Source organism: Hesperophylax consimilis, chromosome 8, assembly GCF_061612785.1.
Source record: "Hesperophylax consimilis isolate HC1 chromosome 8, BYU_Hcon_1.0, whole genome shotgun sequence".
NCBI lineage: Eukaryota > Metazoa > Arthropoda > Insecta > Trichoptera > Limnephilidae > Hesperophylax > Hesperophylax consimilis.
Genome location: NC_142843.1, coordinates 2,610,537 through 2,636,323, shown reverse-complemented (window position 1 = coordinate 2,636,323; position 25,787 = coordinate 2,610,537). Strand labels below are relative to the sequence as shown.

Here is a 25,787-nt window from a genome sequence, read left to right as displayed (position 1 = left end):
TGGCTAATGAAATAGGAAAACGAAAGACGCTGAAGAGAGTAAACCTCACACGTTGGTCAGCAAGAGCAGATGCCTGTCAAAGTGTAAGAGATTCCTGGGATGAAGTACTTACGGTTTTAAAAATGATTGAAAATAACGCTACACAGAAACCCATCCCACGAATTGAAGCAAAGGGAATTCGCCTTAAATTGGAAAAACTGGAAACGGCATTTATTATCGTATTTTGGACAGATTAAATAAAGTGAGTGCTCAGATTCAGAACTCATCTGTTGATGTACTGACGGTATCTGATCGGATCTCTAATAATTTACGAATTTATCGAATTTACGATAGCAGAGCGAGAAAACTTTGATTTTTTAGAAAAAAGTGCAATTGAAATGAGCGCACTTAAGCAATATCAGGGCGACATTAAGAGTAAGAGGAACCCTAAGAGAAAAAAACTTCATAGACGAAGCATCAAATGAGGAAATTGAAACAACCTCCAGAGACTCTTTCAGAGTCAACACCTTTTTGGTAATTCTGGACAGACTGAGAGCTGAATTAGAGAGAAGACATGGTGCATATATAATCTTTAAAGAAAATTTTTCATTTTTAACAAGAATGAGTGAACTTTCAACACCTTTGTGTAATGAGACTTTGAGACTCTTTAGTCTCAGAAAAAGCTCAGTCTCTTGAGGAATATTACTGTAATGATTTAGAAGACGATCTAGTTCAGGAATGTGTACACTTTTGTAGTCACATTTCCTCTAATAAGACGGCAGAGAAACCTGAATCGACATCATTACTGAATCTTTTTAAGTTTTTGAGGAAACAATCTCTGTGTAATGTTTATCGAAACTTGGATATAGCTCTCCGCATCGCACTTTGCACCCCGGCAACAAATTGTTCTGGAGAAAGAAGTTTTTCCTGTTTAAAGCGTATGAAAAATTACCAAAGGTCTTCACTGTCGCAAGAAAAAGTTAACTATTTGGCTCTTCTGAGCATTGAAGCAGACTTAATGAATACTATAAGCTATGAGGTTATTTAAGATGATTTTGTCAATAAAAAAAAAACCGAAAAAAATTGTAATTCTTGTTATTAAATTTTACTATTTAAATTAAATTGTACTAATTCGTTTGTATATTTTATTTTAGAATACCTACTTCCTACATTTGAATATTTATTTTGAAAATTGTGTGTCACCTAATGGCAGCCTAAAAGTGAGTGATTATGTATTTTATTTTTTTTGTTTTTTATGATAGATATTATCGGTGGCAATTTCCAAGAAGGGGGTAGGGGGCGGCGCAAACGAAGTGGCCTATACTTGTGAAAAGTACAAATACGGCCCTGCTAAGTATTGGTTTCCCATAGTGTAAAACCGTTGTATTGGGGAGTTCGCAATGTAATTGCGCTTATGTGTGTTGCATTGGAATAGTGTATTTTGTCGTGTTGTTATTGTAGGTATTCGTAAGTTTATGAGTTGCAGAAGTTCGCAACAGTCAAATTTAGAGTTTAGAATCTTAAAAAGTTAAGTCGTTTATTTTACGCCTGTCTTCCAATATGTGTATTTTTAGAGTAATGAAATAATGTAAGTCTTCTAGTGGGATATTTAATTTAAAACGTAGAATTTTTTTTGTATTCGCTCAATGTTATTAATGTGAATTTTGTAAGAGGGAGACCAAACTACTGAGTTGTATTCAATTATGCTTCTAACTAGAAATGTAATGTAATGTCTCTTCTAATGTCTTGAATGAGAAATCTCCTGATGGGTTAGCGGTAAGTACGTACAACCCTGAAACACGGTGTACAATTTTAGTGTACATAATGCAAGTTTTTGTTGATTCTACGATGATGAATGGAAATACTGCACAAGGCATTGCCAAAATTGACACGTTGCCAGCACGCGCCGCCATCGGTCGGGACATTGGCAGACCACCGCGGAGAAGCAATTGCTACATCGTGATGAACATCGGATGAGGGAAAACATCATTATCAAGGACAAGGTTAACTCTTGCGGTTTCGAAACAATACAGACATCGCAATCATCATGGTTAAAAACATTAAATAATTTAATTGAAATTGGTATTCAAGTACCTACCTACCTCATCAACAAAACAAAAAGGTCAAGTTTTGGCGTGGTGCAAAAAGAAATTGTCAGGAGTGGATATCATTAAAACAAGGAATATTGTAAGTACCTACCTTGCAACGTGGAGGGAACACAATGCGTATTTTATGTGATTAATTTCCGGGTTATTTACGAACCCGTGGGACTATTACATCAGCAATTGGGGTACGTTGCGAGACTGAAGATGGTGGAGAGGGGAGGAATCGGGAAGAGGGAGGTGGGGGGGTACCCGCGTAGCTATTCAGATCTGGTCACCAAAACACGGCTAAAATCTTCTTCCTCTCCCCACTACCTTCAGCCTCACAATTTAGGATGCTGTAGTTCCACTGACTCCAGATGGTTTGGAGCAGTTGGGACTCTCGTGCGGCGTTTTCATAAAAAATGACACTTTTCAACCCCCATCAATAATATAAGGTGCTTCCACAGCCATTATACCCAGGTGACGTTTACGTGAGGCTTTTATTTATGTATTCAATGAATGCCCGCTTCGTTCATTCCCCGGCGGGATTTGTGAGGTCTACGGGGCTACTCCTGAAGCCCTAGACTGGCTCGCAGACCTAGATGCCCCCCCTTCGGTAGGAAATAAGTACGGTGAACCAAATAAAAAATAAAACACTATAATAAAACACTAAAAATAAAACACTATATATCTTTTAATTTTTATCTATCTAATCATTTATCTTTTCTATATATCTTTTTATTTATATCTGTGATTCTATATAAATTCGCATTATCTAAAATTAGATCAAACTCCCGCCACCTCGGAACAGGCTCAGCCTAGTGAGGTGGATTATACCAAAAAAAATGTATGTTAATTTATTGGTTAATAAATAATAAAAAATAAAAAAATTTAAAAAATGATAATTGTGATGTATGGTAATAAGTTGGGTATTCAAGCGATAGATGACACTAGTCATAAAGCTTACTCCAGAGTCCGACAGATGTCGCTAGAGTGTAGCTATTGCCTGTGGGGTATTATTGTCAGACTTCAAGCTTCTAGAAACAGAGAATTACCAACCCTCGGATAATGAACAGTGTAGCTAAATCCAGACTCATTTATTGTAACGCAAATAAACGCAATTATCGTAAAGAACCTTTTACTTTATCAAGAGTAAGCAGAGATATAACAATAATAAATCGATAAATAAAGTTAAAGCACACTGGGTCCACGTAAGCAACGTGTATATATTATTACGTTCGAATTCTAACGTGTACATTTGTCCTATGCACGCAATGCAAATAGGATTCATAGGATTTCTATATTCAATGAATTTTACTTATAAATCAATTCGTAATGTCTTACTAAATCCATTAATTGTTCTTCTACCATACATGAGCATTAACGCCAAAACAAACAACCTTAAACGTAAAATAATCTTGTTGGAAGGCCTTCACCAACGCCATCTTTATTTCACACGTCCCACGCAGATCTGGACAGCGCAGGTCGGCGTTGCGTGGGAAGCGTAGGATTGAGTTGCGTCTGACAAGTATGTTTTTTAAGCGTCTATTTTCGTAGAAAATGTATGGATTGAAAGTTGTCCAGATATCTTAATGCGTTTTGTACATTGCGTATGTGGGACCCAGTGTGTCCATACTTTAAAGGTGACAACTTACGGCAAAGATGGAAGATGGCGTCGCAGGCTCTGATGTGGGAGAGGAAGGCATTGCCCAGACCCTGGCCTTCCGAGGCTCCCTTCACCAGACCAGCGATGTCTACCACGTTCAGGAAAGCAGGCACTTTGCTGGGAACAAACAGAGAAGAACATTGTCAAGGGCTGTCTTTAGTCATGTCACATCCAATAAATCTTCTCATAGATTGACACCTAATTTAAGGCAAACAAATAAATTGTCGTAAGAATTTATTTTGTTTCCTAATAAAATATTCAAATCATTGAGCATTTCAAATGAACAGTAAAATAATAAGTAAGTTCCTAAAAAGACCGAAGAATACGGTCAAACAGCGACCCGATATTTCATGCTGTGTGTTATAGAATCAGCACAAAATACTTAATACAAAGAAAAACAAAACAAACCACTGACGGTGAAATCTTATAACCTACGCCAAAACAAGACGATCATTGTGCGCCGCGATACAGAATGTTTGAGGCCTCGTAAACTTCGGAATATGACGAGTGTCACCGAGATTGGCCGCACCATGCGCCGGGCTGATATTTGCACTACGTAGATGCAAGTTGAACATTTTTATTTTCTCCAACCGTATAGTTTTAATGGCATTTGTACTTGGAAAAACAAATTTTGGAAACAGATCGGCAGGCAATCGAAAAATATGAAAATACTTGTGATCAAAATATTTGAGTAAAATTCATCATAATTTACAAATAGAATTACTGAGGTTGTTGTTGTTGGTGTTTATCAAAGGGTCATGTTGTTACCGTACTTGTTATCTGATCGCAGTTTGTTCAAAAGCTAAAATCTTGCCGAGAAAAAGTGTTTCACGGCGACTGTTGAAACGTGTCATCAAATGTGGTGAGAGCTTGAAACACCCAACCTTAGTAGACCGGTTAGTAGATGGGCGAGTAGATGCGTCGGGTTCCCACCCAGGCATCCAAGTCCTTCATCACTGCGCGAGCAAAACTTTTTCAAATATTGTTATTCTTAACCAGGGAATGTTTGTTTTTCCGCAAATGAAAAAATGAAATCCGCAAACTCAATACTAAAATTCAGACGCGTAGTCTATTACCCTACGGAGCTAGTCTTACTATTCCATAATAATAACGAGGTTCTTTCACAAATTCGACTTCGGTTCCGACAAACGTCGAATTATTCCGAAATGCCTGAAATTAAAGTCACCGGAGCGGAAGTCAAAGACTAAATTTGCCTCCGAAGCAGCTTCGACAAAATAAGATCAAGGAGAACTTTGTTTCCGTCGTTTCCCCAACCCAACGAACCTCTTCCGTATGCAAACGTAGGAATTTTTCGACACGGAAATCTACGTGGAAAAAATGTAATTTCGACAGAGGCAGTTGACGTTTAGGTAAAGGGGTTGAAATCGTCTCGCAGGGGGTAGGTACCAACCACCAAAGGGAATACATTAGCAATTCAAATGGCAACTTTGCTCTACGTGGTTCTCTGCTCCGTGGTGCATGCTTTGCAAGGTGCAGGGGATATCAACTAAATATTTATTATACAAAATACTAACAGCCTTATTAAAAAAATCATCACAACCGTTAAACAGCGTTTTTGTTACACATTGTAAAAATGCTCTAAAAGTTTAGATTCTTTAACTCTGTTTTTAAATCCGGCAACATAGTTTTTTTTTCATGCGCGTTATGAGATTCTGTAACAGCCGAAGCAGAGGGTGACAGCTATTTACATGTATTATTGTAATAACTTCATTTAGCGTAGGGAGTGTGGAGAACCCATCGCTCAGGGAGTGGAAGCACGACCTGCAATAGCCATCCCAAGCTAAGGTGTGAGCTACCGTGCTCCAGCTAAATTACCCGGGGAACAGTGTCACGAACAGTGCCTCCGAGACACAGGGTCGCATCTCGGAGTATTTAGACCTTATTCCAGCACTCGGGGCTCTGCTGGAGCTGGAGTGACCTATTTACCTAAATACTCGTGGGACGAAAATTGGACCATTCGAAAACTCCCTCTTCCCTAGTGGGGCCTTCAGGGAACCAAGGGGGAGTGGACTCTTCCGTCATGGAGCCTTCAGGGAACCGAGGAGTGTAGAGTGGAGATGAGATCCTATACCCTCGTGGGGCCATCAGGGAACCAAGGGGGGGTGGACTCCTCCGTCGTGGGGCCTACACGGAACCAAGGCGAAGAGGATAGGAAAGACGAAGCCCTCTTCCCTCGTGGGGCCTTCAGGGAACCGAGACGGAATGGACTCTTCCATCGTGGGGCCTTTAGGGAACCGAGGAGTAGAGAGGAGAGCTGAGGCCACCTCCGTGAACTCTTCGGGGAACCGAGAGGGAGTGGACTCTTCCATCGTGGGGCCTTTAGAGAACCGAGGAGGAGTGGAGAGGAAAGCTGAGGCCACCTCCGTGAACTCATCCCTTCTGGGACCTTCAGGAAACCAAAAGGGAGTAGAGAGGAGAGATGAGGACCTCTTCCCTCGTGAGGCCTCCAGGGAACCAATGAGGAATGGAGAGGAGAGATGAGACTTGGGAAGACATATCGTGGAACCAGAAAACATACCCACATATACAATGACAACACCGGTGAACATTATAGAAGGGACCGGGTGACAGTTAAAGGAATGAGGTAAAATGAGAGATAGCACAATGTGCCTATGGCCTAAGTGCTCACGAGAACCATATGTAAACCGTCTCCGCCCTATAAATAAAAATATATATATCTTCATTTCAATATCGTTGGTTTTTTATCACGCTCTCTCTTACATGCGTATTTACATATCTTCATTTCATTACAATCGCTTTTTTTAAATATTAGCACGCTCCTTCTGACATTGGTATTTACATATCTCCATTTCAAACCGTCTTCTTCTTAATGAACTCTTACTACGGAGCCTTAACGAAACAAACAGGGTTCAAAATTGTAGCTAATTTTACAAAATTTTGAACAATCTGTTAAAAAGTCACAAATTATATATTTTTTTAAATCAATTCAGGATCGTCTTTTCAGGTTGAGCGCCAATGCAAGGGAGGCAATCATTTGCGTACCGCCGATGCGTGAATTGACATTATTGGAATCTTCATTACAAGGTTTACACAGACACTGTGCTGTGAATGGTCCGGGTCCGCGAGCCGGAGTCTAGGAGGCGAGGGGATTCACTTTTTTGGACAAATCGAGGGGACGGAAAACTGTCTTATGAATACAAACAGGTTTAGCATTACCGTATTCTTATTTCCATCTGAAATTAGACATTTCTGTCATAGGACCGGTTTATGCATATTTACTATGTTTATTTAGATGTACCCGGCTGTATTCGGGGACTTATTTAGGATAAAGGTTTGAGGTTGTGAATTCTAGTGTAGGTACCTGACAACTGGGTGCATTTTTAAGGTGAAAATAATACTATTGTAATAAGTATTTGTTTCACTTGATCGTGCCATGTCTTCCTCGGGGTCCTCGACTTCTTCAAACATTCACTTCCAAGCCATACATTGTCCTCACACCTCTTTCTTCGTTCATCACGCACGCCTAATTTTACCACAAATAATTGTTTGATACATGTCTTCCTCGGGCGTCCCCAACTTTTTCTACCAAAGACTTCACGTAGTATCATGAAATCCACATTGTTACTGTTAAAAACTACACAATGTCGACCTTAACGCAACTCCATGTCTAATTTCAGTCTCCGACCTTTTCTACAATTCACTACTGTATAACATATAGTGCAGAGATAATGCCTTAAGGGGGCATTTCACTATCTCTGATTATGTTCTGACTAAGCACTAATCCGCGGATTAGTCATTTTTTCGTTTTCATTATATCTGAATAACGCTAACGCTCGGGTTAAAGTTCGATTTGACTAATCAGTGCTCGAACCTCACGTTAGGCGCTATTCCTCGAATCAAAGATGGCGTCAAAACATTCCGAGTTTGACAGCGGAGAAGTGAGTCGAATTTTGTTGCGAATTATTATGGATACCGAGGTTTTTGATTTACAGAAGCAAGTGAAAGGGCGGCGACGCGAAGGCCGCGAGTTTTAAGAGCTCGAATGAATTTCAATGCTTGTATGATCCATCCTGAATTATTTGATTGTGTTCAAAATAAGAAACAATGTATTCATTCGACACGAATCTATCTAAAATGACCTGATAATCAACATAACATAACCAAAAAAATGCACACTTTGCGGTGTGCGGACTATGGCGGGAAACAGGATGACGGCGTTGACATAGACATTGCGGCAAAACATGACAGGCGTTGCAGTAGATGGGGTAACTGCAAACATTTTGCGATGTTGCCAGACTATTTCGAGTGTTATCTATCCGGAAGCTTGGCAACAATGGTGAAACGGTCGCCGTTGAATAACGAAGTTATTCTGATCTTTAAAGCCAGCCAACGGCTAGCTAGTCAGATATTTAGCCCGACATAGTGAAATACCCCCTAAGTCTTTCTCGGGAATCCCTGACTACCTTTCAAACCACTGTCTAAACACTCCTGGCACTAGTAAGAACAAACATTTAAATTTCAATAGAATGAATGGTATAGGAACGCGTAAGGGACAAATCAAGAAACATTTTATTCTCGCTGGGTTGCTATGACAAGCTTCGTAAGGCAAGGTCGTAAGCAGTGGCGGTTTCCTCTAATGAGGGGGCTAAAACTGCGGGCAGTGAACTCCTAAAGAAAAACTACGGCGAACAAGACACACTTAGATTATAATATCACTACAGTTTGAAAAACGCGCCACTACACTACTCCATAGTATTTGCTCGTACAAAATAAACGGTAGGTACAGAAAGACTCCATAGTAAAAAAAATCCCACCAATGGGAAAACGGTGCGCGGCTTCATATGTGCTGATCCAGGAACGCACACATATGAAGTGAAAAACCTACGGGATATTTATATACAACATAATTACGGTTTCGAACGGTGTCGGAACCTGCATCAGAACCAGAATTCGCTATGCGAAGCGGACGAAACAAACATTTTTCTACTTTCTGTATTTTCTGTTTCACTCTATCAATGCTGTTAATATTTTTCTAGTATTTAAAAGTTTTTGTTATTAAAAACATGCGACATGTGACATTTTATTTATTTATTTAGTTATATATACGCCTAAAAAGGCTTTTACATAGAAGTGATACATGATGCAGTACAATAAAAGAATATGTATTATACAGGAGATATTGACAGTAAATAGATGTAATCCATTTTAAAGAAGGTAAAAAATACACACTTGTAAAATTGCGATTACAAGTATATAATGAGAAAATGTTAAAAAATATGAAGCAATATTAGTAAAACGTAAGAGTAACATAAAGTAAAAAAGAAATTACAACAACACTACATATAAGACAAAACATTAAAACTAATTTACCAACGCTTCTCTAATTTGTAGGATTCAACAAAGTGTTGGTGTAGATTATGCTTAATTCTATATATGGAGTCAATAAATAAATCAATAGCACCCCCATACTTGTTGCCCAGATCATGCATCCTATTGGTCAGTGAGTGTGTCTGATAGTTGGTCGTGTATGTATTACAGAAGAATGTTATATTTTGTCTTGTATTCCTAGTCGGCACATGTAGTTTAATAGTGGCAAGGATGACAGGACTATCAATTAAGTTGTTAATGACTCTGTGTAACACAACCAGGTCTGAAATAATTCTCCTGTCAGACAGTGTTATTAGATGCAATTGATTCATCAAACTGACATTAATTATTGATCAATGTGTGAAATAAAAACATGTAATTACCTGAGTGGCTTGTGGAACTGGCACAGGAAATCGAACCTCTCGTCAGGGATGGGGACGCGACGTGCTGAAACAAAGGAACAGGTTAACACAAGGCGATCAATTGTGGCAGGGACACATTACGATATAAATAGTTTTAAACTAAATGAATAATAATAATATTTGGATGATATTTCTACAAACATTTATAAAATGAACAGATTGCATCCACCGGTTGGTCGATCACTAATACAAAACTATATGTACAATGTATTTTACGAATGAACTTGATGCGGCGATAGAATGTACATATAACAGTTCACACTCAGAGAACATAATCGGAATACACGTAATTGAAAATGCCATTATTAATTCTGGTATTTATTTTAAAAACATATATTTATGTGCTTTAATGAGCAAAGAGGGGAAAAGAAAATTTTATGTTGGGCGGTACAGCACTAGGTACATTGATCAGAATTTATCTTCCCAAATGTGGCACCCTGATCTATATATTTGATAATCAAAGTATAAAATGCTATTCAAAACGTTTTTTTTAAGCTACCAAAATTTTATTAGTGTAACAAAAGGGTCATATTTAAATAACATTTCAGAATAAGTATGGGTTCAAATTTAGATAGACATTTACTGTCAGGTACTTTATTGACTAACGTAAACTTAAATATATAGGTAATGTTTTAGTATAAAATAGGATGTTGTTTTTTTGTTTTTGTTGTTGTTTTTTGTGTTGTTGGTGAACAATTTACCCATATGGGTTGAAAATGATTTATTTTGGATGTAACTTTTTACTCCATTTGGTAAGCGGTTAAATATAAGCCGTTAATTTATTGGAATAACCTATGTCCTTTTATATTTTTGCCTGCGGCACTTTCTTTCTAAAACAACAATCTTTAGCTCTGTAAAATGCAACGGTTATAGGTTAAATGACCGTAAGCAAAAAGATCGTATAAATATCAAATCATAAATTACCATTTGATCATAAATTACCATTTGATCGTAAATAAGAAAATGATGATAAATACTCGATCTTATAATGATCGTAATTACAATTTGGTAGTAATTTTACTTAAAAAAGATCGTGAATAAGAAAATGATCGTCATCGCTCGAATCAAATTGTTCAGGAGCAGACAGATGCATGAACAAGGAGTTTTATTAGAATGTTGCCTCACTGAACAAGCAAAGTAACTTTGGCACATTTTTATAATAAAAAGGAAGAAGGAAGGCACATTGTCCTCGTAATCATAAGATATATTTATTGTTAGCTGTTATTTATTATTTGCATAACGTAAACTCTGTAAAACCAGCATTTAATATGATAACGAAGTATTGTTCAGCATGCAAGATACTGTACATTATCTCATAAAATAAATGATTATATCCAATCTTTTTACTTTAACATGTCACGCATGATCATTTTGATTATGATAATTTTGCTTACGATCATTTAACCCAGAGGTTCCCAAAGTAGTCTATATGGACCCCAGGGGTCGATATCAGCTTGCTGGGGGTCTATGTCAGCGAGAAAAAAATTTGGGGTCCACGAGATTCAAATGGGGGTACATACGAGCGGACCCCCATTTACCTCAACTCAATATTTAGGAGTTCCGTAAATGACACTATACACCTAACACAAATAACACAGTTTACGTATATAACTAATAATAGACTGAGAAATTACTTATTTGATATTTGTATGTTATTTATTTATATTTCGTAAAGTTTTTTATTGAGGTATATAAATAGAGTCTACGTTCCTTTTCTCGTCAGAATTAATATATAGAAGCAAAACTTTGCACATTGGAAGCCGCGATTTTTCCTAGTTCCCCAACTTGTTTTTGAAAAACGTCCAGGTTAATAATGACGTTCAACATTTAGATGTACTTCACACAGACTTCAAAACTAAGTTTGAGGACATTTTGACTGTGGAAATGGAATGTTGAAGAATCGGATATCATATGATAAGAATAACTGATCGGAATAAGCGCTAACAAAGAACTTAAGGGGCAGTTCTGTAGGGCCAGCTACAGAAAGAAATTCCCGTTGCTTATCTTGCTCCATTTTCATTTGGTGTAATACCTCAGAAGGGCGCCCCTGTCTGCACAATGCAAAAACATAGGAAATATATCGCCACCCGGTTGTAGGGCAGGCAAGGGAATCTTTTTACGAAAAAAATAAATGATTATCACATGGGACGATAATAGTTTTAGGAAAATTCAATATTCGGCAGGCAGGGGTTCTACGGAAAAAAATTATTTGGCAAATGGTCCGCGGAGCAAAAAAGTTTGGGAACCTCTGATTTAACCTATAACCGTTCCATTATACAGAGCTAAACGACCAAACGTCCGAAAACAGAAGTAACGGAAGTGAGTTTTCTTCCGTTACATCTGTTTTCGTGTAGCTCTGTAAAATGAAATTTTCTTATTTGCTTACTGCTTTTTCATTCTTGTTCTTTTAATATTAAAAGGATTTAATAATTATTCGATTAGTAAACAATTATTTTTTAGACTTAAATGTCGAGAATCTACGAGAGAATATTCATTATATCTTACGGAAAAAAACCAAGCAAACGGATTCTTCAGACTGAACTGAATATTACTTTTAAAAATAATGTAACCTTCAATAAAATAATATCATTGTACAGTGTGTTTTTAAATGTCACAAGAAAAAAACATTTAATTTTACTATTTTTTATTCTGGAAACAAGTTGGACATCATTCATACAATAATAATGGATAATCAATATACATATATATATTATAAAAGTAAGTGTACAATGTGCGTGCCGTTAAAACTCAGAAACGAGTCTCGGTACGATCAAGGGATTTATATGGTGTGGTAGCCTTCTATCCCCCATCTATGAAAAACGGTTCCCGTTTTTACGTGAAGGGCGTGCTTTTGAAGATATAAGGGCTGGAAGTTTCGCCCTCTAGAAATTTCTAGAACAGTCTAGAACATTCAAGAGTATCTGGCCTAAAGCAGGATCCATTCCTAGTTGGCTAGTAAAAGTTTCCGCATATGTTTTATTGTATAATTTTTTGAGAAATATATTATTTTTATTCGAGAACATTCCACAACATTCCAGAACATTCTAGAACTAGAATAGTCTGGAACGTTCGGGAACATCCAAAACCAAAATGAACTAAAAACGGGATTACAGGCCGTTTCCTGATAAAATTTTAGTAAAATCGTAATCGTGACAATACATTGGTATCTCTAAATAGTATAAAACAAAGTCACTATCCGCGTCTGTCTGTTGCGCTTAGTTCTTCTAAACTATGCAACGGAGTTTGTAGGGTTATCAATTTCATTTAGAGATTTTTTTCCGGAAGGTTTAGAATTATAATATGTACATGGATATTATATTGTTGAAAGTAGAGAAAAGTCGAACAACGCCGGGTCAGCTAATTATTATATAAATATTAGAAAGAAGACAAATAAAACTCGTATTTAATTTTCAGTCGTCCCCCATCATTTCTTCGCCCTCCTCGGAGTGATCAGAGCTTAACTGCCTGCTCGGCAGGGGAGAGCTCTCGACGGTAGTTTCAGAAAATAAGCTGTAGGTATCGGACTCAGCGCAACACACCTGCTCCTCTAAGAAAGGATTATTATTCAAATTCATGAAATCCAAATACTCCTTCGTCATCCTACAACTGCCTTCAAAGTCATCTTTGATCTTTTGAAATATCTCCAAACCTTCCGCGGTCATCTTGGGATTGTTGCATTTCAAGAATAAACCGACTAGTATGGCAGCAGATAAGGCGGGGGTTAGGCCAGGGTACTTCGGCCTAATTTTAGCTACGAATATCGTTGCCTTGATAATCATGTCACTCAAGCACTGCTCCAGATATCCTAATGCTGGTAGCTGGGACAAGTCGAGGAATGCCAACGGAGTTTCAGTTTCATAATGAATTGCTTTATCGAAGTATTTTTCAGGTTCTTCCATAAAGTTGGTCATGCATTTTGCATCAGCAAATAGGTAATATTTATCTTTGTAAGCAGCTGCAAATTCCATGGATCCCATCACGATTTTTCTTGTGGGGTAGTTATCGGAGAAACTGACAATACAGCGTCCATTTTCATAGAGCTGCTTTTGATGCAACTCGTAGGTTCTGGCCGGCAGGAAGTCGGGTAAGGATACATCGATAGAATAAGGAGATTTGAGGAAATCTTCGTAATGTTCTCGACAAAACCAATAAAAGAAAGAATTCCATTGAAGTAATCCAATTCTGTTGAATACTTCGCTTCTTCGCAATATGATATTGGATAGACAGGTGGGGCAATAGTCTTTTAGGTGGCTGGCTTTTATACTAAACTCGTGCGAGGTGATACACAATCTACCCAGAGGCACGACTGTTCCAGGGGAGTTAATGAGGAAGCGCACGACGTCAGCCGCATAGATTAAGAAATACTTCTTAGCTTCCCACCAAATACGCCATTTGGACCAAGATGATTCGATGGTCTCTAAATTCTGATAATGTTGGCGAACGGTTAGAAGGAATACCTGGTTTTTCTTAGCCCACACTTTAAACCAGTGCAAAAGAAGGGGTTCGGAATATCGTGGCATATAACCGTAGTAGTCAGGATTCGTTTGGAGGTACTCTTTAGATATATCTTCGGCAGATTCCAGTTTTATAATAATGTAGGGAAAGATTCCAGATTGGAACAGAAAGATACCTCCTCCAGTTTTTTGAGGAAACCCGTCCAAAACAAACCCTTGGGTGAGAGATGTTACATCCATAGTACAAAGTTTTACAGCTTGCATAATAAGTTCGCTTGTCAAAGTTTCTGCTTCAGACAAAACGAGGCGAATCTGTTGAGCCAAAACTGTCCAAGGAAAATGATCTAATACACAACGAATAGAATGACAAAGAGTTCGTACGCTGGTCCCAAATTCCTCTTGGAACCTTTTCGATAGAGTCGTTCTTCCTGATTTTGGTGGACCAGTGATAGCAAATCTAATGGGAAGATGCACGATGGTATCAATTTTGTCGGAGTATATAAAAATTAATGGATTTTTGCAGAATTTCAAACAGTTTTCATTTCCACTGCAGAAGTAAACATAAGACCTGTGTAAAATAGGATACACATTGTTGATGCTTTTATCCCGAAGAAACATCTGCACAAGCGATTCATTTTCAAACACTCTAACTGGGCAAGACACCCCAAACTTACTCAAAAAACAAAATCCCTTCGAAAGCAATAACTCTGCTAATTCCATATCAATCACGGTTGTTTGTTCAAAGAAGGACTCGTTTCTGGGTTTCATTTCCGATACATATCTTTCCATAATTTTCAGTGTTCTTTCGTTTCTTTTGACAGAATCGACCTGGAACCACGGAATCAATTCTTCTTCACAAAGCTCCTTAAGATTTGTCACCATTTCCATGTCAGATTCATACCATTCTTCTATGCGAGCTTTAATACGTTCAAATGCGCTTTCTTCGCTCTCCCATTCATTTCCAAACTCAGGTTCCGGTAAAGCGGTATCGACCCGTATAGTGACATATTCTATTTCGTCGTCGGGAATATCAAACAACGGCAATACCGTACTCTCTGACATATCAGAGAATTCAGACCGGGTTCCGATTGACAGGTTACTGTCTGTTCGTACATAGAAGGGCTCTGAAGATACCACTGCGGTCACGGTTTCATTTTGTGGACTACGAGTCCATATTTCTTCTCCTTCTGTACTCATTTCTTCATAGTTATCTCCAACCACTGAATTATTTTGTGAATTATTCAAAACAGTGTCAATATTAATAAATGCTGTGTTTTCAACTTCCAAATACACAAAATAGGCAATAAAAAGAGAATGTCGATGGGAATTCCATACATTCAGAGCACTTTGTTTTTCAATCTCATATTCTTCTTGCCTTGATTTTTGTTGTTTTTTCCATTGGAGGCAATTTAATTTGTATAACCTTTTATCGACTTCAGCATGAGTCGTGCGTATTTCAATGACTAGATCTGGAATATAGAAATACTCTTTGACGGTATCAATTTCAGACGGATGACACGGGAAACCGTCTAGAATAATTCCCGTGGTATTGAATGGTTCTGTAAACCAGAGCTTTGACAAAAGACCATTCAGGATATCAGTGGGTAGAGGTAAACCACCAACAAAATAATCTTTTAGTTGAGATACGGTTTCCAAATCTGTTTCAGATGCCGTTACATGCAATTCGTCAATTAGTATGGTAATGCCTGGTTCATCCAGCCAATTGAAAAAATCTCGGCTATTACCTAGATAAGACTGCAATAAGCTACTGAAGGCAAAATTGCAGAAATTTATGTAAAGTAAGCCCATTTTCTCGGCTAAAAGCTTTGCCATTGTAGTACGACCACTGCCTATGGGACCTGTGATACATATCCTCCAAGGAGGGATAACTTCCATGGGAGTTTCGGAGTTCATGAAATGCTCAGGGTCTGACATGAACTCTAATTGGTCCTCTATCGATGCCATGTAATATGTTTTTTGTTTATAGTTTTGTACAAAATCTTGTCTTCCTTTCCAAAGCACAGCATGCTTGTAGAATGTGACGGGGCAGTATGGTCCACAGATACCGTAAAATGTTTTAATACTTGGGTCTGGCGGATTATCTTCATCTTCTAGCATGGCCTCAACTTCTGAAATAAATGGTTTGCAGTTGACACCGTAGCGGTATCGAAGCAATTTCAAGGATTCAGCTATTAATTCCGACGGAGACCACGCTCGTGGTATGTTGATTTCTATTACGTCTATGAGACAAGCTTCTAATAAAGATTTCAAGTTTTTATATTCAACATTGAATTGCTCGGTCTCTTTAACAAATGTGTCAAACTCGGAGGCCTTCAAGGCATCATGCGACTCAGCGGTCATTTCAGATGGAATATGTCGCAACTTGTTGTCCTCAAAATAGTCGTGTTCTAAAATTTTAGTGACCATTCTTGATATTTCAGATATAATAGAAGATTTACTATGGATCTGGGCAGAACGTTGATGAAGGTCTAATAAGGGCTCTTCCATATTGTCAAAAATGCTATCAAGTAGCCTATCATTTCTCCTTCTTGATTTATGAGTTAGGAACGTTTCTAAATCGATATCCGTATTTTCAGTTAAACTAAACACGTCGTCGGGCAAACAGTCATGTTCGACCAGGGCATCCCAAAATTGAGCTTCGCAAGACATGCCATCAATAATCCATCCAAGTTTTTTCGTGTCTTTTTTGGGCATGCTTCTGATTTGATTGATTGCGATAATTTTCTCTACTAAAACATTAATAATATCATCATCTGTTGCGTTTACACCATCATATCTGTTTTCTTCATTAATCAATTCTTTGGCAAGTTTCATAATCTCCTCATCCGTAGGTTTTCCAGGAATACTAGCAAGCTTTATATCAGAGGGTGCATGATCCAAAAGGATATTCGGTTCTTTAATAGCATCCTGGCAGAAATCTATAAAAACAGCGTTGTTCGTAATTTCAGATAATATATTATTTACAATCCACTCGAGACTTCCAGAGAACGACGCTATGGTAGAAACCGAAGGTTTTTGTTGTTCACTGCCGGTTGAATCTCTTTTACTAGTGGACAGACTCACAGAAGCTGATTTGCTTTTAGTAGTCTTCGACAACGATTGTGCAGGAGGTAATATCGTAATATCCTCAGGGGACAAAAATTTTAAAAGTAAATCATGAAATTCCAACTCATTTAATTCAGCGTACCTTTCTATAATGTGAATTGTTTCTAGTTTCCATTGGTCTAGTAAGGCTAATCGTACATTTTCCTTTTCAAGGAAAATTTCTTCCTCTTCTTTCACCAAGATATCCAAAGCTTCGTCACATGCTTGTTTAAGAATAGAGTGTTCCTTTTCTGATATGACTTTTTGTCCGAGTCTTTTAAAATCAATAATGACACCATTGAAAAGCCAACTCAAACATTTTGCAAGGGTGCTTTTACCAGATTTTTTAGTACCTATAATGGCTATTCGGCAGGTCGGAGTCAAATATTTTGTATTAAGAAACGGTCGTGGATTTCTACAGAAAGTTTGCCGAGCATCTTCAGTAGATAACAAGAAAATGTGATCAAAAAGAATGATAGCATTTTTAGGTGTTCCGGTAACACACTTCCTTTCGGCTAAAGCAACGGGGCATTTAGTTCTCCACAAAGATTCAGAATACGGGAACCGGGGAGCTACCCTTTCTTTGCTTTCGAATTCATCCAAAAAATCGTTGCTAGAAAGATCATCGACATTTCCACCATCTTCTTCGCCTTCAGGATTTTTTGTTTTGAAATCTTGGAGGAGAGTAGGCAACAAAACACGATGTAGAGGTAATATCGATAGTTTGGCTTGAACAACTTCAAAGTTAATATCGCGACTACACCTACCATCTACATTAATCACGTATTGTGGATCATGAAGAGTAATGTACCGCTTTATTGCTGATGTAAGTCGCTTATTCATCTTTTTGAACTGTGATTCCACGAAATGGGAAAAATCAGATGGTCTCCAACACTGGTACATTGTAACGTTCGGGTTAATTTTTTGTTTTTCAGTTTGAATATTATAGTTTCCTTCTGTATTCCGTGTGCAAACTGTATCATACCCGAACGGCATTTGGAAATAGGAGCATTTTGGATAAATCAAGACATTCTGGCCTCGCAAGGCAACAATGTCACCTTTAGGGCATGAAATTTCGATAATCACAGTTGGTGGAGTTTTTAAACTATCAATGAAATCAATTTGGTCGTAGACAGATGTCCTTCTACAATAGTCACGCTCTTCATTCAGTGGAATGATTCCAGAAAATTTCGTGCTGTAATCTATTTTTATTTGCACGTTTTCGGTTTCATCTTCAGCAATTGATGCGATCAGTTCATCATCTTCTTCGACTTCTTCTCCGTTAACAGATTGTACATCTAGACTATCCAGGAATCGTTCGACTGTCGACATTAAACTTAACATAAACAGTTCAACCGTCAGAAAGGATTCCTCCGAAAAAAGCTCCCCACAGCAGTCATTGCTTTTGTATGTTTCGACGAGAGGAATGCCCGACAGCACGTAGCCTCTGTGCTGGACAACATCTGTCTTCAAAGATTCTTCTATAAGCTTCAGAATAACTTCGACAGTGATGACATTACCACATCGCAAATTGAATTCGATGCATCGGCCAGTATCACTCCTAAGGTCGATTTGTTCTTGAATGACATCGTCAGGATTAACGTGGACGCAGTTCCAATATTCGGCTAGTCTATCACCGAGAGCTTTCTCGCCTAAGCCAGGCTTGCTAAGTATGATGAAGCAAACGGGCGGACTTGACAGGTAATTGAGTTGAGCTTCTAGCTTGGACCAACAATTGTTACTATCTATGAGCAGTTTTCCTATTTCATTCTCAACTTTAAGTCCCAAAACGGATGTTTTGAAAGGAAATTTATTGGGTTCAGTTTCTTTTGAATGATCACCATCCATTTCAAAATCTACTATATTTCATATCATTTTAAGAACTGGAAAACATTGTAATGACAGATTCTTTGGGTTTATGCAAATTGTTTGTTTATTCTTTCAAGAACCTAATTGAAATTTTCAAATAATTAATCTGACAGGATAGGTAAGGTAGAATAAGAAGTACCTAACACTGTAAAAGCGATTAAAAATAAAGAAAATTTGTTACAAATGGTTAGTGCAGGCCAAAATGCAAATAAAAATATTATTGATTTCATATTTAGAAAACTAGATTACGGAAGGATATACAAATCGAAAGAGACAATGCTCACATAAAACACTTTAAAAAAATTGGCTGGGACTGTAAATTGATTAAATGAATTGAAGGCAATTAGATTAACAAATTGGTCAGACAAACCAGAATTTAAGTACAATCACTAGAAAGATCTAATTAAAAAATAGATAAATTGGAAAGCAACTGCAGATACGGCATTATTACTTTGCTGTGACAAAACGCAGGTACCTTTATGAAGCGATGCCGAAAAATTGAAAACACTGACCGGTCCAGATTTTTGTAAATCTGGACCGTAAAAGATAGAGATTTTTATTTCTTGCAACACCCTATCCACGCACTGCCTTTCTTCTTATTAAAATTACTGACACATGCAATAATCTTCTTATTTCAGACAAAAGTAAGCCACTATATGGACGTATTAGGTACCACAACTATGAAAATATAATATATTATCTGTGCTATGGTTGTAGGCTGTACCACTATTATTACAAGGTTCTGGGATTATTCATATTCATACTCCAAGATTGTTTACTTAGTTTATTGTTAACCGAGTACAGATAGTAACTGCGAGCTGGGATGTGAGAGGGAGATCAAACTAATACATGGGATTTTATCCTACTATAATATATCTGTCTCGCTCTATAAAGATGAGGTCAAACACCTGACTTTATTGTCCCACATTATCTACCTTAAAATTTGTAATAATATACTAAATTTAATACATACATTTTTAAAAGTATGTGACTTTTGGATTCTTTCAAAACAATTATATCGGTAATTAGGACCTCCGTGGCCGATCGGTTAAAATCCTCGTTTTCGAATACAAAGGACGAGGGTTCAAATTCCGGAGCGCACAAATAAACTTAATTAAATTTAACTGTGTAATCTCACACCAATAAGAATTCAAAAATTGCTTGAAAAAACTTTGTGTTTGGTGATCAGATGAATCGCCAGGTACTCCAACCTTTCTCCTTCTCATTTCCACTACCTCCTTCGCCTCCCCATTCCCTTTAGCCTTACAGCGTACCCAAATTGGGAACACCATAGTCCCAATGACTTTGAGCAGTTATAACTCTTATGCGGTGTCCACGCAGATCAAAAAAACTTTGGGCATGAAGCGCAAGCCGGAGAATAAAATTTGACGTTGGTGCTTTGAAGCTAAAGCGGAACATCAAAAGCGTTCGCCTGAGCCACATCCTTGAATAAATATGAATATGATGATTCATGAAGTTCTACTAAAATACATACATTTTGTCAAATCGGTTCGCAAGGTGCAAAGACATTACAGAACTTCTAGACTCGTTATAGAGATCTCAAAGTGGCAAGCAAAAGTAGTTAGTACCAAAATCGTGAAGTTGTATGTTAACTCTAACCAAATTGCGTAAATGAGTGACAAAATGCCCTCTTGTGTGTTGAGAAAATATTTCTACTACACGGCAAGCACCTGTAAAAGTAGGTAATAATCTCATTCGTATAAAATTATTTATATTCAGAGAAAGTGGGAGTAAGTATAAGAAGGAAAACCAAGTCATCTCATTCAGCGTTCCATATTCGTTTTAGGGCAAGCGTATTATCATCTCAATCAAGCCCTTGATGTACAATTCGTAGACACATTCTTAGAATGTCTATCTTTGTCGAACATGAACGAAGATCTGAATTAAGAATTTACTGGAAATGTAAGAGTTTTTGTTAAGGCGATGCACTACGTCGTGTAATATCTTCAATTGAGCCGCTATCAATAACAACCCTTACGTAGATGGCGATAAGGTTTAAATTCCCGCTTAATACCATCAGCCTGTTTTGATTTATGCAAGAAAAAAACATGGCCAAAAAGTGCCTTTTATTTTATTTTGTGGATGTTCAGGCATAAATATATTTTTTTTTTCAATCATTTTATGAATAACTTAATTTGCCACATTATACAATAAAATCATAACCGAAAATGGATTCGTAAGTAGGAGATTTTGAACTTTAAAGCAGTTTTCATAGGCCTCATACATTATTTTTTCTGGGCTTATAAAAAGACTTATCTAAAAAATACTCAATTATTTCAAAGGCCAAGATGTATTCTACTCGCAGTATTCAATTAAAGCATCTGAAACATTTCTAGGCGTGCAAATTTTCAAACCAAAAACACAAGATTCTGCATTACTACGTATGGCATCGCCATATTTTGTGAGACAATAACGAGCCTATATGTTTGTAATGTCATCGGCTTGGTGGGATAGATTGCGTCGAAAAAGTCAGCGCTGAAAAGATTAATAATGTTAGTGAATAATATTAAAAAACACTTATTCTCATTCGGGTCAATGGTGCAGAAGGGGAAGTTCTCAGCGGCAGCCATGCTCTTGGTTAGCACATTGAAGAAGGTGGACTTGCCCACATTGGGGACTCCAACGATTCCGACCTTCAGGTTGGTTCCCACGCGACCGATCAGCGGTTTCCTTTCCGGCTCTTCTAATTTTTTGGGGGGCATCCTGGGGAAAAAATGAAAACACTGGTTAAGTAATCAATCAAAATTAATTTATTTTGAACTTCCTGCAATCAGCTAATATGTTTAGTCGCTAGCTTGATTAAGCTTCCATCGAATACCAAAAGATGTCACTGATGTCCCTCTCGTGGAATATTCTAGAGAATGTTATGTATCGTGTAGTCTGCATTTGGGTGTTATTTTAAATTGTTTACTAAAAACTAAACATCTGTTTGCATGTTAAAAATTACATTTTTTAACGCCAGTGATTATAGATATTCCGAGTAGACCATAGACATCATACAGAAGTAGTAATATTCACTATTGCCCAAATAAGTATAAGTTAGTGTCATTACGGTAACTAACATACAGAATTTGCTCGCTTATAGATTTTACATTTTTTTTTTTTATAACCTAAAAATATGGGATAAATGTCGGATTCAATGTCTTTAAACCACAGTAAGCAGTTTACACATTTCTGTATTAATATTTGGAGGTTTTGATTATTGGAGTGAGTGTGGTTGAATCCAAAACCGAAATCTCTGTCGCTAGAGTGGGTAAAGGCTGAAAAGCTGTGACTACCCTAAGAAAAACGAACCACAATAGAAAAAAAAAATTGATTAAAATGTATTTTTTGCATGAATTTGATAAGAAACTTGAATGCTCATTTATTCACTTGTCAACAACAATCAACAGGAGATTTATAAAGTCCCAACTGTTCCCAACCGTCTGGAGCCAGTGAGACTATGGCATCCCCATTTGAGGTATGTTGTGAGGCTGAAGGTAGTGGGGAGGGGAAGGAGATGGGAAAAGGAAGGTGGGGAAGGACCCGGCTATTCAGATCTGGTCACAAAACATGATCAAAGTCATTTCAAGCAACATTTCAATTCTGAATGGTGGTCTTACACCAGGGCGATACTGGGAGTATCTTCCCCTCCGGAACGCGCTGCAAATATACTAAACAGGGTGTCCGGGGGTAAATTGCACAAACTTCGGAAGGTGATTGTACATGAATTTTAAACATTTTTAGATACAAAAGTTGAATCGTTTGCATGGAAAAAATAATACTCTTCTATGAAACAATATTTTGGTATGGTAAAAAAAAATAACAGAATTTTATTAAGTTATTTTTCTTTTTTACTTGTACTATCATGTAGAATCTTCCTGTAGTTCGTTACCCTCGGACACCTTGTATATTATTCTAAAAATTGTGAATTAACACAAATAAAATTTACTTGCGCAAGCTGGGATTTGAATGCGCAAATGATAATAAAATGGGTCATATTTGGTCATAGAGCAAATCCGCACCACTGATATCTAAACTGTAACGTCTTGCTCTTTCTCATAAAAAAATTAATGAAACATGATTGTTCATTTTTCATCAAAAATTAATGAAATATCTCAGTGGAAAGATTATAATTGTTTTCAGAATCCCTGTTTGAGAAAATATTTGCAATATATTCTATTTATATAAAGAAGAGATAACCTAACCTAACCTGTGGTGGTGGATTTGATTTGTACGCAAATCTACAGTTTTGTTCCAATATTGATGAAATTTTGCACACTTGATCTTCAAAACGAGAGGAACCACATTAGAATTCGAAAAACTCTGTATAGAGCCCGGGCAACGCTGGGGACTTCAGCTAATTGCAAATAACTAGCTTCAGTCTTACTAGAATGTTTTTAAAAAATATTTATATGTGACACCTCATAAGAGCGCCCCTGTCTGTACAGTGTACAGACAGGGGAGCTATGTCGCCACCCGGTTGGGCAGCGTTGTGAGGTGGTTTAAGGAAGGGGCTGTAGGAAGGGATGTATTAAGGGAGTTGAAGAAGCGGCCCGTTGAATCTAACATCAACTGTGAATGGGTATTCCGCTTGTGTGCGTCGATTTGAATAAGGAAAATTTACATTGTGTGAAAAGTCATTTGTAATATTAATCAATGATTGATATTTTTATGTGATACCACCATCCAGCATGATTCCTAACTGAGAATGTGTGACTACATTGCCAATTGGTTGTTGAATATGTGTAAACACATCTGCCCTGATGATGGAGACTGTAATGCTGTCTGAAACGTTGGCTAAAGAGAAGGTAGCGTAACATGGCATAGTACGCCAAACACATCTGCCCTGATGATGGACACTGTGATCACATCCGAAACGTTGGCTATTGAAGTAGGTAGCACAACACGGCATAATACCCCAAAAATAAATTACTATAATACTTTTGGAAGTGAAAATCTCAAATCATAACTAAATGAGAACCTGCTTAGAAAACTTACGGCCGTTGTTCCCAACATTTCGAATGATCAATCTCAGGGTCCAATCAGCCAAGTGATTTATTCAGTAACGTTCGATTCGCCTGTTTCCAAACATCTTTACTGTTGATTACCTTAAGTGGCCATGCCTACTATCATACACAATAAAAATACATCAAAGTTAAAACTTTCAATGCTAAATTAACATTGACCAATTAATTATTGTGTTTATTATTAATGCATATATTTTTTAAGTACTGTAATACGTAAACCGATATTTAATATTTAAGCGTGTGAAATATGTTAAAAATAAAGTATTAGCTTGACTTTAATGCCACCGTGACTTGGCCTCGCAAATATGTTTCACTCTGTTGACACTTTTTATAAGTAGTCATTTACTGAGGCAAGCTTAATCCAGTAGTTTGGCTTCCTTAAATTGGTTGATCACTCAGTTGTCACTTTTCCGTTGGAAAGAGCATAGTTGTGCGTTTGAGCAGTGTTGAGCAAAAATTTCGGCTCAGCAGTTGATCAGTAGGATTGGGAAGAACGGCCGTTACTGTCTGAAGATATCGATAAATCAATGGTAAAAAGGTTAAATGTAAAATAAAACAAAATTTTACAGTGCAGCGCAGGAGAGTTTAAAACACTCATTGTCGATGATGTATTGAATATTTACATCAAAATTACGTTGTAAGCTATAACACTAAGATGGTTTACGTTGTTTACACTTAGGGTATTGCACCATGGCTTGCAACATGTCTCAGCGCTCCTTTGTTTGACATTTATTCGCATGGCGAGATGTGGTGCAATAACTAAAGCGTTAACGAAACAACACTTCATTTTCAATGGTGTTTGCACATTCACAGATTTCTAAAGGCAGAAAGTATTACATAAACTAAACGATAAAAGAAATTGAACACATCTCACTTTCAGAAATTTTTGGCATCTATTTGAAAGCTTGTAAACTACAACAGAGGATTGAAATGAATGTCCTATCATGTAGATTTGTCTAAGCTTCAATGGAAAGATCCTAAGTAGTTCGGTTTGTTGTGGTTAGCTTATAAATGCATTATACAAATTAAAATAACTTTTATGGGCACCAAAGGAAAGTAGATACCTATCACCTAAATATAGATTAAAGTAACCAGGAATCGTTCTAGAATTAACTTATTGCACGGTATTTAGTGGTGACTTTGTGTTATCAAAACAGTTTACCATACGGTGGAAAAATAAACCTATGTAGGTATAATATTATGAAAGTCTGCCGGCAAAATCGTTAACGAAATGTCAAAATGGTAACCTCAAAAATAAATACGGACGAATTCACTATTTCTCGCGCCCGTAAGGCAAATCAAACAACAATTATTAGTTTCAGGAATGCAAACACTTACTTGGAATTAATTAGAACCGTCTACGAAGGCTATAAAAATATATTTCATGAAAATATGTCACTTGCTGTCACAGAATCTAACGTGGTCAAAAGAGAGAGACAGAAAAAACAAAGATGCCCGGTAGATTTGACTCGCTGCTTTACCGACGCGCATCAAAAATGACGGTAAAGTAGGAATTTGTGGGTTTCGCGCTAAATTCAAAGTGTGATACTGTGAATTCATTTTATTATGATTGTAAACCTTGATTGTAAAGAAGATTATTTCGATAAAATTGATGATATTCATTATGTATTTGCTTTTTTTTTCACAAAAACGGCGCTACACAAATCATCCAACTTTCATAATTATAGTAGGTAGGTACTATAAATATTAATGTTAAAATAAATAAAACATGTACGCATTGAGTTAATATAGGTATGTATTGAGTTAATATATTATAAAATTGTCTCATTATTCTATTTAATAATACTTTATAGGTACCTACTTACAGC

The 25,787-nt window shown here is 37.2% G+C and overlaps 3 protein-coding genes across 3 annotated transcripts in view; all 3 read right to left on the bottom strand.

Annotated features, from left to right (window-relative positions):
• LOC149421403 (obg-like ATPase 1) overlaps window positions 1-25,408 on the bottom strand; it is a 69,063-nt gene extending 43,655 nt beyond the window's left edge. The window contains exons 1-4 of the mRNA XM_089634745.1: window positions 25,297-25,408; window positions 21,471-21,652; window positions 9,462-9,522; window positions 3,719-3,846 (exon numbers count right to left, since the gene is read on the bottom strand). Coding sequence (XP_089490871.1) covers window positions 3,719-3,846; window positions 9,462-9,522; window positions 21,471-21,651 — 370 coding nt within the window. The 5' untranslated portion in view covers window position 21,652; window positions 25,297-25,408. The remainder of the gene's footprint in view (window positions 1-3,718; window positions 3,847-9,461; window positions 9,523-21,470; window positions 21,653-25,296) is intronic.
• Window positions 12,911-15,016, bottom strand: LOC149421405 (adenylate kinase 9-like). Its single transcript, XM_089634678.1, has one exon. The coding sequence runs from the start codon at window positions 15,014-15,016 to the stop codon at window positions 12,911-12,913; it is 2,106 nt and encodes a 701-aa protein (XP_089490804.1).
• On the bottom strand, window positions 15,418-18,907 carry LOC149421404 (uncharacterized). Its single transcript, XM_089634677.1, has 2 exons — window positions 18,278-18,907; window positions 15,418-15,423 (listed from the first exon to the last, which is right to left on the bottom strand). Exons 1-2 carry the CDS (start codon window positions 18,905-18,907, stop codon window positions 15,418-15,420), a joined length of 636 nt encoding a protein of 211 aa, XP_089490803.1.
• Window positions 25,409-25,787: the final 379 nt, after the last annotated feature.